Below are 16,454 nucleotides of genomic sequence, written 5' to 3'. Positions count from 1 at the left end.
GGAGCCCCACGTGGGGCTCAAACTCACAAACCCATGAGATCATGACCTGAGCTGAAATCAAGAGTCGGGCACTTAACCGACTGAGCCACCCAGGCTCTACTCCCAGGGTGGGGCCCAATGTGGGGCGCAACAGGGGGTTTGAACTCATGATCCTGAGATTAAGAGTTGGCCACTTAACCAGCTGAGCCATCCAGGCACCACTGAAAGTATATATTTTTTAACCCTTTGTTTTAAGATTATTTTTTATATTTGGAGAGAGAGAGAGAGAGAGAGAGAGAGAGAGAGAGAGAGAGAGTCTTAAGCAGGCTCCACACTCAGCACAGAGCCCGACATGGGGCTCGATCTCACAACCGTGAGATCGTGACCTGAACTGAAGAGTCAGATGCTTAACCATCTGAGCCACGCAGGAGCCTCTATTTTTTAATCTTTTAAAAACTTGTATTTTTAAATCATTTTCAATATGAGGGTTTCTTTCAATTGGTGAGTTTAAGGCACATAACCATTTTCCACATGGTCAAATGCACTGGGAAACCTCTGTCAAGTTTATTTTCCTCCCTGGACATCTCCCTCCTGATAGCTTATGTCCTCTTGTTCCGACCTGGACTTAATACTGTGGGCCTGCTATAAGGCTGTTATCCTGCCACTATGTTGGGTTGGTGCCCTGATTCTTGGTATCTCTTGTCTTCCTTGATTTTCTCCCTTATCCTTTGTGGAGTACATCTTTCAGTATCCTTTTTAAAAAGCTCCACAGACAGTGAAGTCTGAAATCTTTATGTCTGAAAGAGTTTTAAACCTCACCTGTGAGGGGGCGCCTGGGTGGCTCAGTTGGTTAAGCATCTGACTCAGGTCATGATCTCGTGGTCCGTGGGTTTGAGCCCCGCTCTGTGCTGTCAGCACAGAGCCTGGAGCCTGCTTCAGATTCTGTGTCCACCCCCCTGCCCCCGCCTCCTCTCTTCACTCCTCCCCACTCATGCTCTGTCTTGCCCTGTCTCTCGAAAATAAATAAATGTTTAAGAAAAATTGTTTTAAACCTCACGTGAGGACAATTTGACCTACAGAATTATAGGTTGAAGAGGCAAGTACCTCCTGAAATCCAAATCTTTTAATTCCTCAGTGGCCAATGAGTCTGTTCAGCCATGGATATTCTGGTTAGCTAAGTAAATTTGGTTCCTGAGTTTCAGAGAGGAAATAGGAAACATTCACTTAGTAAGGGATGTCTCAAAAAGATTTACGGTCATCTACTTGATTCATGAGTTTGGAGAGCATAAGTTCAGATAGCAGGAAACTATCCTCAGGACTTTGAAGACTTTGATCCAGCATTTTGTGTCATCCAGATTTGCTAATGAAGAGTCTAATGCACATGTTATCTTTGTACCTAATGATTGTATTTTTCTCCCCTCCCTTTGGAAACTTCTACAATTTTCTCTTTCTTCTTGGAGTTCTGAAACTTCACTGTGCTATGCCTCGGTGTGGGTCTTTTTCATTCATTACATTTGACACTCTGTTGGCCTTCTAATCTCCAGACAAAGTTCTGGGGATAGCCTCTAATATTTCGTTTTAATAATCCCTCCCACTCCCTTAAAAACGCTTTTTCCACATTGTAAACACGGATAGTCTGATATTAGACCCCTACATTTACCTTCTGTGGCTTTTGCCTTTTCTCTCACTTGCTGTCTCTTTGAGGGTCTACTTTCAAAGACATTTCCTCATCTCCATCTTCCAACCCTATGAATTACTTTTTAAAAAATTTTTTTAAATGTTTTTATTTATTTTTGAGACAGAGAGAGACAGAGCATGAGCAGGGGAGGGGCAGAGAGAGGGGGAGACACAGAAACCGAAGCAGGCTACAGGCTCCGAGCTGTTGGCACACAGCCCGACGCAGGGCTCGAATTCACCCACCGTGAGATCATGACCTGAGCCGAAGTCAGACGCCCAACCGACTGAGCCACCCGGGCGCCCCCCTGTTAATTACTTTTAAATTTTAAATATTTTTGAAAGCTTATACTGTTTTGATAACTGTTTCATTTCCTGTTGTTTTATACATGCAAGGTCTCCAAATATTTTTATACAGCTTTTCTACTTACATAGTCAGCACTGTCTCAAATCCTAAGAATCTTAGAAATATGGTTTTTCATTCTTATATAGTGCTTGCTCCATCAAAAGATCAAAATGTACCAAAGATTTTAAGCAGCATGAGGCATTATCAAATCTGTGTTTTCTCTGGTCAGCCTAGAAACAGTGGGAAGAACAAACTGGAGAGAAGGGTCTGTAATCTAGGTGAGAAATGATGAAACTCTTATTTAAGGCGATAGTGGTGGGGTAAAGGCAAAAGAACAGAAGACAGATTTTAGGAGGTGGAATGGCACAGGATTTGGTGATTGACTGGTGAGGGGGAAAGAAAAAAGTCCAGAATTAACCACCGGGTTATGGTTTGAACAACAGCAAGAAGAGCTGAATTTTTCCAAATAAGAATTATCTATTTTGAGTATGTTTTTTAAACATTTTTTAAATGTTTATTATTTGAAAGAGAGAGACGGAGACAAAGACAGAGACAGAGAGCAAGCAGCGGAAGGGCAAAGAGAAAGGGAGATACAGAATCGGAAGCAGGCTCCAGGCTCTGAGGGGCCAGCACAGACCCCAACATGGGGTCCGAACCCACAGACCGCGAGATCATGACCTGAGCCGCAGTCGGCCGCCCAACAGACTGAGCCACCCAGACGCCATTTTGAATATGTTTAAGAGTGACTTAACTACGCCTATTGTTCAGTCTCAAGTGAGTTAAGCCAGATCATACCTAAATAGAAGTTGCATTGTTCTATGGAATAAAAAGTTCCCCCACTGCTACTTGCAGAGATAAGTCATTATTAACATTTAAAGAGAAATGTAAAAGGTTCTAAAGTAATGCTTGTATTTTTCAAGCATATTTTTAGTTCAAAAGATAAAAACGTTCTAAAATATTTTTATAAATATTTTTATCTATAAAAAGGTATTTTTATTTTTAATTAAACGTAAGAACATACTAAACCTTTAGAGTGACCAACTTTTTATTAGGATACCTTGGAAAAATACGTAGAAGGATGAAAAAATTAGCAGTAAACAAAAATTCACGTTTAAATTAGATTATGGTGGTGTCCCCCTTTAAGCTCTGGCGGCCAACTCTTGCATGGCCCCCACTCCCCATTGGCTCTTATGTTTAAAAATATGGATAAAGCACTATGAAAGAAAATTTTATCACAAAATACTAGACTACTTTGAAATAAAAAAGTCATTCTGCTATTATACTTTCATTGTTGTATTTCCACGGACTCAAAATGAATTTTGCAAGATAATTTCTTTTTCCTCAATGAAATACCTGCTTACTATTTAACCATTTTAAAATATAGATGCAAATATTTACTAAATATATATTTTTAAATAGACGCAAATCACTTTATTTCTAAAAAAGCTTAGTACTATTTAGAATCATTAGAATATTTACATTTAAATACTCCAACATAATCTATGTGTATTAAGTAGGAGCTCTGACAGAAAACAGTCTGATTTGGTTTTATAAATAATGAAGATGATTTAAAATGTAAAAAACTGAGCTTACAAAATATAGCTCAAACCACCTGATTTTTTAAAGTCATATCAGCCATCTACTTCTAAAAAGTCCTTATCAAAGCTATTTCTTAAAACCCAACATTTACTAACTCAACAGATGGGTTTTAAAAATGAGGAATGTAATTTTACTTTCAACTCACTGATTATATACTCAACTGGCAGCTTTAAAAAAAATAATTTTAGAATACATGAAGACCTGAATTAAACCATTTTCAGCGTTTTTCCAGGATTGTTTGCTAACTGGCTTGTTTTTACATATGAGCTTTAAACAGATCTATCACAGGTAGAACACAAAGATAATTACTTGCGACTATAAAACCTTTCAAGGAAGCTCCCAACATCACATCACTGCTTCTTCCTTTTCTTGTAAGAATCATTACTGTGAACTCGAACTCGCTGGTACACAGAGGATGCTATTTTCATGCTGTCTTTCTTTGTAAATGTCTTGTCTAATGCTCCACGTTTCCAAAGTAACAACTGTGCATCTTCCCCTCCGGTTAGCAAAGAATCATCCTGCATATTCCAACAGAAAGAGCGGACTGTAGCAGCATGCCCTCCGTGAAGGCTGGTCACATGAATCAATCCTGCTGTAGTACAGCTCAGTAAGTGAATAATTCCTGTGTTTGTTCCCCCAACAACAAACAATTTGTCCATTTTTTCGTGATACAGGCCACCAACCAAATAGTCCAAAATGCCTCCTTTCACATTAATTACTTCTCTGACATCCTGGATGTTCAAACGTGTAATTGGTTCATCAGTATCCAGATGATTAAGATCCCACCAACAAAATCCTTCATCATGCGTCATGCAATAAATCTGTTTATAGTCCTTCCCAGACCAACCAATACAGCTTACGGAAGAAACAGAGTTACAGGTCGTAACCAGTGCATCTTCTTCATTATCAATACTAATATCAAATACATTCACCAGGCCATCAGTTGAACCGGAGACCACCATGTTGGGATTGCTGGGATGGAAGCGTACTTGAGTGACGTCATCACTGTGTGTCTCTGAATATGCTCCAAGTGGGTCTTTAGAAGTAGACAAATCCTGAGAATTAATTCTTGCATCCCAAAATACCAGCAATGCATCATCATCAACTTTTTCTGTACCAGCGCAAATGACGTGATCATTACAGCTGATATCAAAACTAATGAAAATATTGGAAGGGTAACCCTTGAACAGCTGGACAGGTTTTTCACTGGCTGATCGAGCATCCCAACGTTTTACAGTGCCGTCAGTACATGATGAATATATACTGTCACAAGAATTTGCAAATTTGACTCCATTGAGAAGTCCAGGATAGCCACGAAATTCTCGGAGTATGTATAACCTCTCTTTATCATAGATTCTGATTGATCCGTTAGAACATAAAACAGCGATCAAGCTTTCTTTTTCTGCTTGTACGGTTTTTGATGCATCTATGCCCAGCAGGTAAGTAGGCTCTGTAGTCCCCGAGGAGCGTTTAACAATGTTCAGGTTAGCGAATTGTTCCTCAATCCTCTCCATGTCAGGAGGAGCATTCAAAGTGCAGTACAAATCTGTAAGAAAAATACAAAAAATTAAAATTAAACCCAAAGCTTCTCAAAATTATAATTAAATCAAGAACATTTCCCTTTTAGGGAAACAAAAGAAAAAGAAAAAAAACAAAAGAAAACAAAAAATAAAATCTATTCTAATATTTTAATCTTTCCCTGCCATGATATGGCTAAAACTTAGTTGCCTCCTTCTGATTCAATCGGTCTTGAATACTGAATCTACCACATATACGTTATGCCAGTAAGAGAAGTTTACAACATATATATGTGTTGCTCAGCAGTTCCTTTCAGCTTAAACTCAATTATTGGTCGTACTCATAATTCTCAGCATTCTCCACTTTGGGATCATCTTCTCCTGGCCCTAGCTGCTTTAATGTAACTTTTAGAATTTAAATCTAGTTGTGAACGCAGAAAAGTGGTCCTCCAAAGATGTCTAACCCTTCATCCCTGGAACCTGTGAATGTGAGAGGTTTCCTGGCAAAGAGGAATTGAGGCAGCTAATCAGCTGACCTTTAAAAAAAAACTTTTTTTAAATTAGTGAAGTATAATTGGCACAAAATGTTAATTTCAGGTGTACAACACAGTGACTCACAAGTCTGTATCTTATGCTCACCCCAAGTGTAGCTACCATCTGTCACCATACATTGTTACAATACCACGGACTATATATATTCCCCATGCTTTTTTACCTCTGCCACTTACTCATTCCACAAGTGGAAGCCTGTATCTCCCACTCCCCTCTATCCATTTTGCCTACCTCTCTCCACCGCTCCCCTCTGGCAACCATCAGTTTGTTCTGTGTATTTATGGATCTGTTTCTGCTTTTTGTTTTTAAAATTCCACATATACATGAAATCATATGGTATTTGTCTTTCTCTGTTGGACCTATTTCACTTAGCATAATAGCCTCTGGATCCATCCATGTTGTCATGAATGACAAGATCTCATTCCCTTTTTTGTAGCTCGGTAGTATTGTAAATGATGCTGCAACAAACACAGGGGAGCACGTATCTTTTTAAATGAATGTTTTCATTTTCTTTGGGTAAATACCCAGTAGTAGAATTATTGGGTCATTTGGTATTCCTATTTTACATTTTTAAAGGAACCTCCATACTGTCTTGTCTTGTCCATACAGTGGTTGCACCAGTTTCATTCCCACCAATAATAGTACGTGAGGGAGACACGTGGGTGATTCAGTCGGTTGAGTGCCTGACTCTTGATTTTGGCTCAGGTCATGATCCCAGGTTTTGGGATCAAGCCCCAAGTTGCGCTCTGTGTAGAGTGTGGAGCCTGCTTAAAATTCTCTCTCTCCTCTCACCTCTCTTCTCTCTGTCCCTCTGTGTCTCTGCCCTTCTCCCCTACCTGCACACACTATCTCTATTTAAAAAATAAATTTAAAAAAAAGTACATGAGGGTTTCTTTTTCTCCACGTCCTTACCAACACTTGTTATTTCATGTCTTTTTGACTAGCCATTCTGACAGGTGTAAGGTGATATCTCATTGTGGTTTTGATTTGCATTTCCCGGTGATTAGTGATGTTGAGCATCATTTCCTGTATTCATTTGCCATCTGTACGTCTTCTTTGCAAAAATGTCTATTCAGATCTTCTGCTCATTTTATTTGGATTATTTGGCTTCTGTGCTGAGTTGTGTTTATAGCTGATCTTATAATAGGGAGATTATTCTGGATTAGCTGGGTGGAGCCAATGTAATCACTAGTGTTCTTTTTTTTTTAATTTTTTTTAATGTTTATTTTTAAGTGAGAGAGACAGTGCATGAGCTGGGGAGGGGCAGAGGGAGAGGGAGACACAGAATCCGAAGCAGCTCCAGGCTCTGAGCTGTCAGCACAGAGCCCAACGTGGGGCTCAAACCCACAAACTGTGAGATCATGACCTGAGCCAAAGTGGGACACTTAACCGCCTGAACCACTCAGGCTCCCCACCAGTGTTCTTAAAAGTAGAAGGAGCCACCTGGGTGGCCCAGCTGGTTGAGTGTCCCACTCTTGATTTCAGCTCAGGAAATGATTCCAGGGTTGTGGGATCAAGCCCCATGTCGGGCTCCATGCTGAGCATGGAGCCTGCTTAAAATTCTCTCTCTCTCTCTCTCTCTCTCTCTCTCTCTCTCTCCCTCTCTCCCACCCCCCTCTAAAATTAAAAACAAAAAAAAGTAAATGGAGGAGGCAGAACATGATGAGAATCAGAGAGAGGTGTTGCTATGTTATAGCTACAGAAAGATACATTGCTGGTTTGGGTGAAGAAGGTCAAGAAGTGGCTGGACTCAGGGTGCCTGGTTGGCTCACTCAGTTAAGCATCCAACTCTTGGTTTCAGCTCAGGTCATGATCTCACGGTTTGTGAGATGGCGCCCTGAGTAGGGCTCTGCACTGACGGTACAGAACCTGCCTGGGAGTCTCTGCCCCACTGCTGCTCTCTCCTCCCCCTCAAAATAAATAAACATTTACAAAAAAATTAATGGGTGGCCTCTAGAACCTAGAAAAGGCCAAGAATTGTTCCCCTTTAGAGCCTCCAGATGGAAATGCAGCCCTGGCTAACACCACCATTTTCACCCAGTGAAATCTAATTTGGGTTTCTGAACCCCGGAATTATAATATAACAAACTTGTGTTGTTTCAAGCCACCAAGTTTGTAGTAACCTGTTACAGCAACAATAGGAAACAATACAACAGGGGTTCCCAGTACGACATTCTGGAGAAGTACTTCTCAGGCTGTAGTAGCTTGTAAATGGTGGAGCTGGAATGTGGACCTAGGCACTCTGTCCAAGGACTGTGGTCTTCATGACCACGCTAGATTGCTATTTTTTTCTTTCCTCCTCTTTCTTCCTTTCTTTCTTTCTTTCTTTCTTTCTTTCTTTCTTTCTTTCTTTCTTAATGTTTACTTTTGAGAGAGAGACAGAACGAGAGCAGGGGAGGGACAGAGAGAGAGAGAGAGAGAGAGGGAGACACAGAATCCAAAGCAGGCTCCAGGCTCTGAGCTATCAGCACAGAGCCTGATGCAGGGCTCAAACCCACAAACTGTGAGATCATGACCTGAGTTGAAACCAAGAGTCAGCTAGCTGCTCAATGGACTGAGCCACCCAAGCGCTGCTATTTTTTTTTATTTTAGAGAGAGACAGAGTGCACAAGCAGGGAAGACAGGCAGAGGGGGAAGGGAGAGAGAGAGAGAGAATTTTAATTTTAAGCAGGCTCCATGCTCAGCACAGAGCCCAACACGGGGTTCAATCCCATGACCCTGGGATCATGATCTAAGCCAAAATCATGAGTCAGATGCTCAACCAACTGAGCCACCCAGGTGTCCTAGGTTGATGAGAATCTTAAATAACCAAGTTTATCATGCCTTTTAGCTAACAGTAATTTGTAGGACTATGACCATGCTCTCAAGCAGAACAGTAGTGCTGTACTCCTTCCCTCCAGTACATTGCCTGGAGAGTCTGTTTCACATTGGAAAATTTCCCTGTGTGGCTTTAATTCAACGGATTCTGGGGGTTGATAGGACAGGCAGAGCAGGCCCCAGATTAAATACTACAGCGAACTTAACACTTTAAGACTGTAGCAATGATAATAATCACAGTGGTTGTCCACATGATACACTGTTCAAATAAGGATAGAAGGAAGGGAGGGAGGGAGGGAGGAAGTAAAGAAGGAAGGAAGAGGGAAGGGAGGGGAAGAAAGGAAGAAAAAGGGAGGGAGGGAGGAGAAGGAAGAAGAAAGATATTAGAGGTAAGGTAGGTATATCTTACAACAATCTCAAACTATAGAGCTTATATTCATTCACAGATACAAAGTAAAGTCTAAAGCTATGCATGGCTAAAAAGAAGTTTTCTTCATTTTACAAAGATTGCCTGTTACAGTTAGCTAGCAATCATAGCCAATTTAAATATGGGCCTAAGGATGCTGAGAATGGAGGTAGAACAATTATTAATATGTCATCTTGAACCACCTAGTGCAGATCAGGAAACGGCAGGACCTCAAAACTGCTGTTGTGGTTCTCGCTGGGATACAGAGTTCTCATGTCTGAATATGATGCAGAGGGTGGAAGATGTTTATAAAGACGACCCAAAACAAACATCTCAGGATGAGTTTTAAGGGGGTGAGAATATTAAATTCTTGATGAACTGCCATCTTGGAACACATTAGATGGAAGTGCTGACCAATCTCTTATCTCAACAATTATCCTTAGGGGCACTGGGGTGGCTCAGTCGGTTGAGCATCCGACCCTGGATTTCGGCTCAGGTCATGATCCCAGGATTGTGGGATTCTTGGGATTCTCTCTCTCAAAGTAAAAAATAATAAAAATTGTCCTGAGATAATTAACAGTTGTTTACTTAATAGCAAAATCCCTAAACATAAGTATGAATTCCTCATCACTTGTGTCTTAATAAGATTTAAGTTCTTTAATCAATTGAAATACTATTTCACTTTATTTCCTATTAAAATAAACCCAATAAAATGTTCTTTCTGTATATGAAGTGCATCCCGAATATATCTAGCTGCAACTAGGTATTGCTCTTATTCTAAGCTGGCTGAGTTTAAGTATGAAATCTGAAGGACAGCCTAGCTTAAATATTTCTATAATGGAAGAGGAAGTAGCTTTCTTTTCCACTTAAATAAAAAGCAAAAAAAGAAAATCATATATTTTACATCTCTTAAACTATTGACTACGGGATGGCAGCCATCTGTAACTTGGCATCACGGCTGCCCTTAACCTCTGGTGAAGCCCAAGATTGTTAAAAAGAGGACCAAGAAGCTCATCCGGCACCAGTCAGACCAATACGTCAAAATCAAGCGCAACTGGCGGAAACCCAGAGGCATTGACAATAGAGTGCGCAGAAGACTCAAGGGCCAGATCTTGATGCCCAACGTTGGTTACGGGAGCAACAAGAAGACAAAGCACATGCTGTGCTGTGGCTTCCGGAAGTTCCTAGTCCACAATGTCAAGGAGCTTGAGGTGCTGCTGATGTGCAATAAATCTTACTGTGCAGAGACTGCTCACAAGGTCTCCTCCAAGAACCATAAAGCCATTGTGGAAAGAGTAGCCCAGCTGGCCATCAGAGTCACGAATCCCAATGCCAGACTGTGCAGCGAAGAAAATGAATAGACAGCTTATGTGCATGTCATATTTGTGTTAATAAAACCATAAAACTACAAAAAAAAAGAAAGAAAAGAAACTATTGACTATGAAAGGCACTATACCAAAAGTCTTCTGCATATTATTTTGCATGAAATCAGAAAAGAAATGGAGGTATCCTTAGAGATATATATATTTCTGGGGCACCTGGGTGGCTCAGTTGTTTAAGCGTCCAACTCTTGATTTCGGCTCAGGTCATGATCTTGCGGTTCGTGGGATTGAGCCCAGCATCAGGCTCCGCATTGACAGCACAGAGCCTGCTTGGGATTCTCTCTTTCTCTCTCTGGCCCTCCCAGCTTGGCTTGTGCTGTCTCTCTCTCAAGATAAATAAACATTAAAAAAAAAAATACATGTATTTCTATCTTGCAGGTATGAATGTTCACCATACGTGAAAGATGTGACAGCATAAGCATATATACTTTTATACTTTTACTACTGAAGAGTAACAGTTGTATGGGAAGTATATGTTGGACATAAGACTAGTTTTCTTTTGAGACAATTTATCAGACTTGAGTCAGAAAAACTTAATTCCCCACAGCTGAAACTTAGTATTGCCCACTTACTATAAGGAATTAGCTATGATGACTGGGATGCAGAGGTCCGGCAAATGTCCCAAATGTAGGGAAAAGTTTAATGGGGAAAAGGCATTCAGGAATGGGCATTAATAAGTTCATAATCTACACTTACAATTTAACTACAATAATGCTATACTGCATTTATCAAATTAGGCAAGGATAACTGAGCCTCACAGAGAAGAAAATAATCATAACTGGAGTTCAACGAATGCTGGGCTATGTGCTACCGACTTACTAGTTTTTTGCTTTTTTTTAATCATAATCATTTAACCTTACAGGATAGGGATTATTATCCTCATTTTTTAAAAATGTTTACTTATTTTTGAGGGAGGGAGACAGAGGACCTGAAGCGGGCTCTGTGCTGTCAGCAGAGAGCCCGATGGCGAGGCTCCAGCTCACGAACCATGAAAATCATGGCCTGAGCCGAAGTTGGATGCTTAAGCAGCTGAGCCACCCAGGAACTCATTATCCCCATTTTACAGAGGAAATTGAAGCTCCGAGGGACTGAGTACTCGTCAATGCTCTCACAGCCACTAAGGTGAGGATGTGGGGGGAGTTTCGTTCGAAACCCAAGTTGTAACTTCAAAAACCTGAGAACCTGTGCTCACTCTAATACTATGCTGTTGCTCTTCAATGAAAGTACTGAAGCATTAATGTCAACTATAATTAAGGAACATGCCTATTAGCCTTTGAGAGGGGGAATTACATGTTAACTCCACATATAAGCAGCGGAGAAAGAAAGGGAGCAGGAGGATTAAAAAAACACACACTGGCCTGGAAAAATAATACAATAAGCAACCATCACTTACTCATTATTTTTGTGTGTCCCCCTTTTCTTTCTTTTTAAACTTTTTATTATGGAATTTGTATGGAGTAGAGAATATGCACCCATCAGCCAGCACGAACAATTACATTCCTCAAAAGTTGTGATTAGGATTGGAGGGTCCCTTATACATCATATATTATTTGAAAGGCAGTTAAGGAGCTCTAGTGGACAGTATGATGGAACCTCTCCAACTCATCCTTCTCTCCCTCCTCCATGTGGCATCAACATGGTTTGAAGACTTGACCCTAGCTCCAGGGGCAGATCCTGATTAGCCTAAACCAATCACAGTAATTCTATCCTTTTAAACCAGTAATTGGTTCAGAAACTTATATTCTTGCCAATCTATTCAGTATTCTCCTTCCAACTATAATTTGTTCAGACGTGCAACACTAATTCTAAAGTGGACCCAATTCAACTGATGGGAAGAACTTTTCTTCCATTAGTCCATGTTAATGAGATTCTACATTTTCTATTTAAGTCAGTTTGTAGCAAAGTTTTTATTAATGCAGCCGGAACCACTCTAACTAATTAAATATAATCAAATAAAGTCTTGGGTGTATCACCGAGTACTCACTTAACGTAAGAGGCTCCTATAAAGGAAGATTTTATAAGATTTCCTATAAAGGAAATTTTAAGAAGTCAAATTTCATTCACACCGAACAGAGGGACTTTGATCTTCTGTTCCCTTTAAAACATCTATCCTCTCCCACACCCCACCTTTCAAATTTCTTGTCCAAAAATAAAGGGAAAAAATAAAATACACAAAAAACTTACCAGAAGACTCTATAAAAGATATCTTTAGAATCAGGGATCCTACCATTAATATAAAGCAAATCTATATTTGCTCTACAAAATAAAAAAACAACCATTGAAATGATACAATGTTTAAAAACAATGTAAAACTCCATCTGGTAAGTTTCCGTATATTTTTAAAATGTATTTATATTTTTTAATATCTAAAATAGTCATATGGTTTAAAATTCAAATGTTCCAAAACTAATGTCTTGGCTTGTCCTCAAGCCCCTTTCCTCTCCCTGGAGGCAACAAATATTGCCAGTTTCTTCTGAATACTTTCAGAGATTATCAATTTGAAAATAATGCAGTGATTTTCAGCTTATCAAAAAACTGTGAGTGTGGTACAATAGAAAAAGCAATAGGCTTAAGAATTAAACATCCTGGGGGGCTCAGTCAGTTAAGCATCTGACTTCGGCTCAGGTCATGATCTCACAGCTCATGAGTTCGAGTCCCACGTCAGGCTCTGTGCGGACAGCTCAGAGCCTGGAGCCTGCTTCAGATTCTGTGTCTCTCTCTCTCTCTCTGCCCCTCCCCCGCCCCCCCTTAAATAAATAAATATTAAAAAAAAAGAATCAAACATTTTGGGGTGCCTGGGTGGCTCAGTTAGCTAAGCGTCTGACTTTTGATTTCAGCTCAGGTCATGATTTCACAGTCATGAAACCAAGCCCCGCTGAGCACAGAGCCTGCTTCAGATTCTCTATCCCTCTCTCTAAAAAAAAAAAAAAAAAAAAAATTAGAAGGGGAAAAAAAAAAAAAAAGAATCAGGGGCACCCAGTGGCTCAGTCGGTTAAGCATTCAATTCTTGGTTTCAGCTCAGGTAATAATCTCACAGTTCATGGGTTCGAGCCCTGCATCACTGCACTGTTAGTGCAGAGCCTACTTGGAATTCTCTTTCTCTCTCTCTCTCTCTGTCTCTCTCTCTCTCTCTCTCTCCCTTCCTCCGTCCCTCCCTCTCTGTCCCCACCTGTCTCTCTCACTCTCCAAATAAACAAACTTAAAAAATAAAATAAAATAAAAAAAGAATCAAACATCCTAATTTCATCCTCTTGTTCTGCCACAAACTAGCAAAGTCATCATAGTACAAATTACCCGAACTCTCTAAGCCTCAGCTTCCCCATCTTTAAGTAGGGATAAAGCAGTGCTTGGCTGGCTGTCAGAAGAGCATGCAGCTCTTGATCTTGGGGTCGTAAGTTCAAGCCTAATGTTGGATACAGAGATCACTTAAATAAATTAAAAAAAATAAAGTGGAGATAAAAATGGACACTCTCAATATTGAGTACTATTATGGCTAAGTACTATGCTAAATGCTGGAGATTCAGATCAAAAACATATTTGCTGTCTTTAAGAAGTTAGGAGACTGAACAGTAAACAATTACAATATAGTATAAGAACAGGGGTAATCGCAGAATACAGGAACACAGAAGTATTAGGGGGCACAATTCTTGGCATTAAGAAAATAAGCAACAAATGTTAATTTCCTTTCTTCTAATGAACTTTCATGTGCTTTGCATTCATTTTATTTCATTTTACATTCAAATTTTAAAAATGTATAATTCTTAAAGCTTTTAAAATAGGTAAGCAGTCTCAGTTACTTTTATATTAACCTTTTTAAAAAAATGAATCAATATGCAAAATTTCATGAACACTAGTATCAAACAAATAATTCTCAAATCTGAATAAACTACTAACATATCAAACTGAGCTGGTGCTTTTTAAGATTTTATTTTTCATCTTATAATGAAAAATACACTTGTAAAGAGCAAATAAACTTCAACATGTTTTATAAGACGATACAGTTTCACTGCTATAAGTTTATCTTTTAGTTAGGTACTAGTCAGAAAAGCTTAAGATCTAACCTATTAAAAATACCCTTTGAGCTCCTTGAACAAATGGCTGATTCTAGGTCTGGGGCAGGGAAAATTCAAGATCAGCAGAGAGCATCAAATAATGCCAGAAAGTAAAGTAGTGCTAAATACATAAGTAAGTAAATAAATAAATAAATAAGGCTAAGAGCCAAGGTCTTCCACTGGTCACACTAGACTAATTTGAACAGCAAAATAACAGTTACATTGGATTATAATCTCAAGAATCAAATACTCATGAATCCATACAGATAAAAATAAATGCCTATATAAGTAAATAAACAAGGGAAGAGGGGCACCTGGGTGGCTCAGTCGGTTAAGTGTCCGACTTCGGCTCAGGTCATGATCTTGCGGTCCGTTGAGTTCGAGCCCCGCGTCGGGCTCTGTGCTGACAGCTCAGAGCCTGGAGCCTGTTTCAGATTCTGTGTCTCCCTCTCTCTCTGTTCATGCTCTGTCTCTCCCTGTCTCTCATGTCTCTGTTCATGCTCCTTCCCCTGTTCATGCTCTGTCTCTCCCTGTCTCAAAAATGAATAAAACGTTAAAAAAATTTTTTTAAAAAACAAGGGAAGAATTCTAAGTAATTTAAGGAGATATACCTCCTCCAGGAGGTGGAGCTTAATTCTCCTCCCCTCCAGTACAGACTAGTCTTAATTACTTGCTTCAAAGAATAGAGTATGAAAAGAGTAAAAAACAGTAACTTGAAGTAGAGGAACCTGGAAGATATCACCTTACCCAACTGATGAAGGTTAAATTGTGCTGATGTCACATGCCCCCTGGTGTGACATGATGGGAAAGATCCTTCGCTTCTGTGGTATTCTTCCCCCAAATCCATCACCCCGGCGGCGTAATCATGAGAAAACATCACACAAACCTACATTTTTTTTTATGTTCATTTATTTTTGAGAGAGAGACTGAGACAGAGCGCAAGTAGGGGAGGGGCAGAGACAGAGGGAGACACAGAATCCGAAGCAGGCTCCAAACTCTGAGCTGTCAGCACAGGGCTTGACACGGGGCTCAAACTCACAAACTGTGAGATCATGACCTGAGCCAAAGTCGGTCGCTCAACCAACTGAGCAACCCAGGCACCCCATATTTTGCTAAAATTTTTAATAATGAACAACTAATATACAGTAAGGCTGGTTTCTGAACTCAAGCATTCTTGTTCCAGAGCCCACAGTATTAACTCCTATATTATACTTCCCCTATACTAAGGCACAACTACAGATATGTAACATTATACATATATGTGCATTATTCATAGACGTATGTATAATAAGTATACATCAGATTTTATTTATTTATTTAGTAATTTCTATGCCCAGTGTGGGGCTTGAACGCACAACTCTAAGAGTCACATGCTTTACCAACTGAGCCAGCCAGGCATCCCAAGTACATATCATATTTTTAAAAAATAAGGGTGGAGGCGGCTGGGTGACTCAGTTGGTTAAGTGTCTACCTCCTGACTTTGGCTTAGGTCATGATTTCATGGTTCGTGGGTTTGGGCCACATGTCAGGCTCTGTGCTGGCTCTGCCCCTCTCTCTGCTCTTGCCCCACTAGTGCGTGTGTGTACACATGCTCCCTCTCTCTCAAAATAAATAAACTTAAAAACAATATGGGTAGATGATGTTAGCTGCATAGTAAGCATATATCATAGTTATTTTTTAAAAAGGGGGCAGACTATATTAATAGAGCACTTGGAAGGAGTAGCTACTACTGTCATGTATTAATGGCAAACATGAAAAATCTAATGGGAGCCACAAAAATCTCTATGCTGGATATTAAAGAAGCTTATTAGTTATCAAGCATATCTAATGTCAGCCTATCTGAAGCAAAACTGCACAAGTAAAACTTAGGAAGCTGGTTATTAATATTTATTTCAGAAAAACCAGGAAGAGTGAAATAGTAACAGTCACTCCTATTCAGTACCAGTATGTCTTAGAGGAAACAATACCTTGGGATAAAAAGTATGCATTGGTTTAACTTCAGCAGAACATCTCTCAGAAAACGTTGATGTCAAAAATTTAGACAAATTTGTGTGTGTATTTTAAACTAACACAGAACTGGCTTTGAAACAATTTGCCAAAGAGCCATTTGTTTTCAATTGGGAAGAAGTG

The 16,454-nt window shown here is 39.8% G+C and overlaps 2 protein-coding genes across 4 annotated transcripts in view; one reads left to right on the top strand and one right to left on the bottom strand.

Annotated features, from left to right (window-relative positions):
* Window positions 1–6: 6 nt before the first annotated feature.
* Window positions 7–16,454, bottom strand: part of WDR89 (WD repeat domain 89) — a 37,737-nt gene continuing 21,289 nt past the window's right edge. For all 3 annotated transcript variants that reach the window (XM_049612652.1, XM_049612651.1, XM_049612653.1), the window contains one exon: window positions 7–5,144. In XM_049612652.1, coding sequence (XP_049468609.1) covers window positions 3,949–5,112 — 1,164 coding nt within the window. In that variant the 5' untranslated portion in view covers window positions 5,113–5,144 and the 3' untranslated portion in view covers window positions 7–3,948. The remainder of the gene's footprint in view (window positions 5,145–16,454) is intronic.
* Window positions 9,859–10,330, top strand: LOC125910301 (60S ribosomal protein L32-like; the record flags this gene model as incomplete). Its single annotated transcript, XM_049614085.1, has 1 exon — window positions 9,859–10,330. A coding segment is annotated over one exon (393 nt), but the record flags the coding sequence as incomplete, so codon positions are not given.

The sequence above is a fragment of the Panthera uncia genome, assembly GCF_023721935.1.
Source record: "Panthera uncia isolate 11264 chromosome B3 unlocalized genomic scaffold, Puncia_PCG_1.0 HiC_scaffold_1, whole genome shotgun sequence".
Classification (NCBI taxonomy): Eukaryota; Metazoa; Chordata; class Mammalia; order Carnivora; family Felidae; genus Panthera; species Panthera uncia.
Note: the sequence above shows the minus strand (reverse complement) of the source record. Positions and strands in the feature narration are given on the sequence as shown.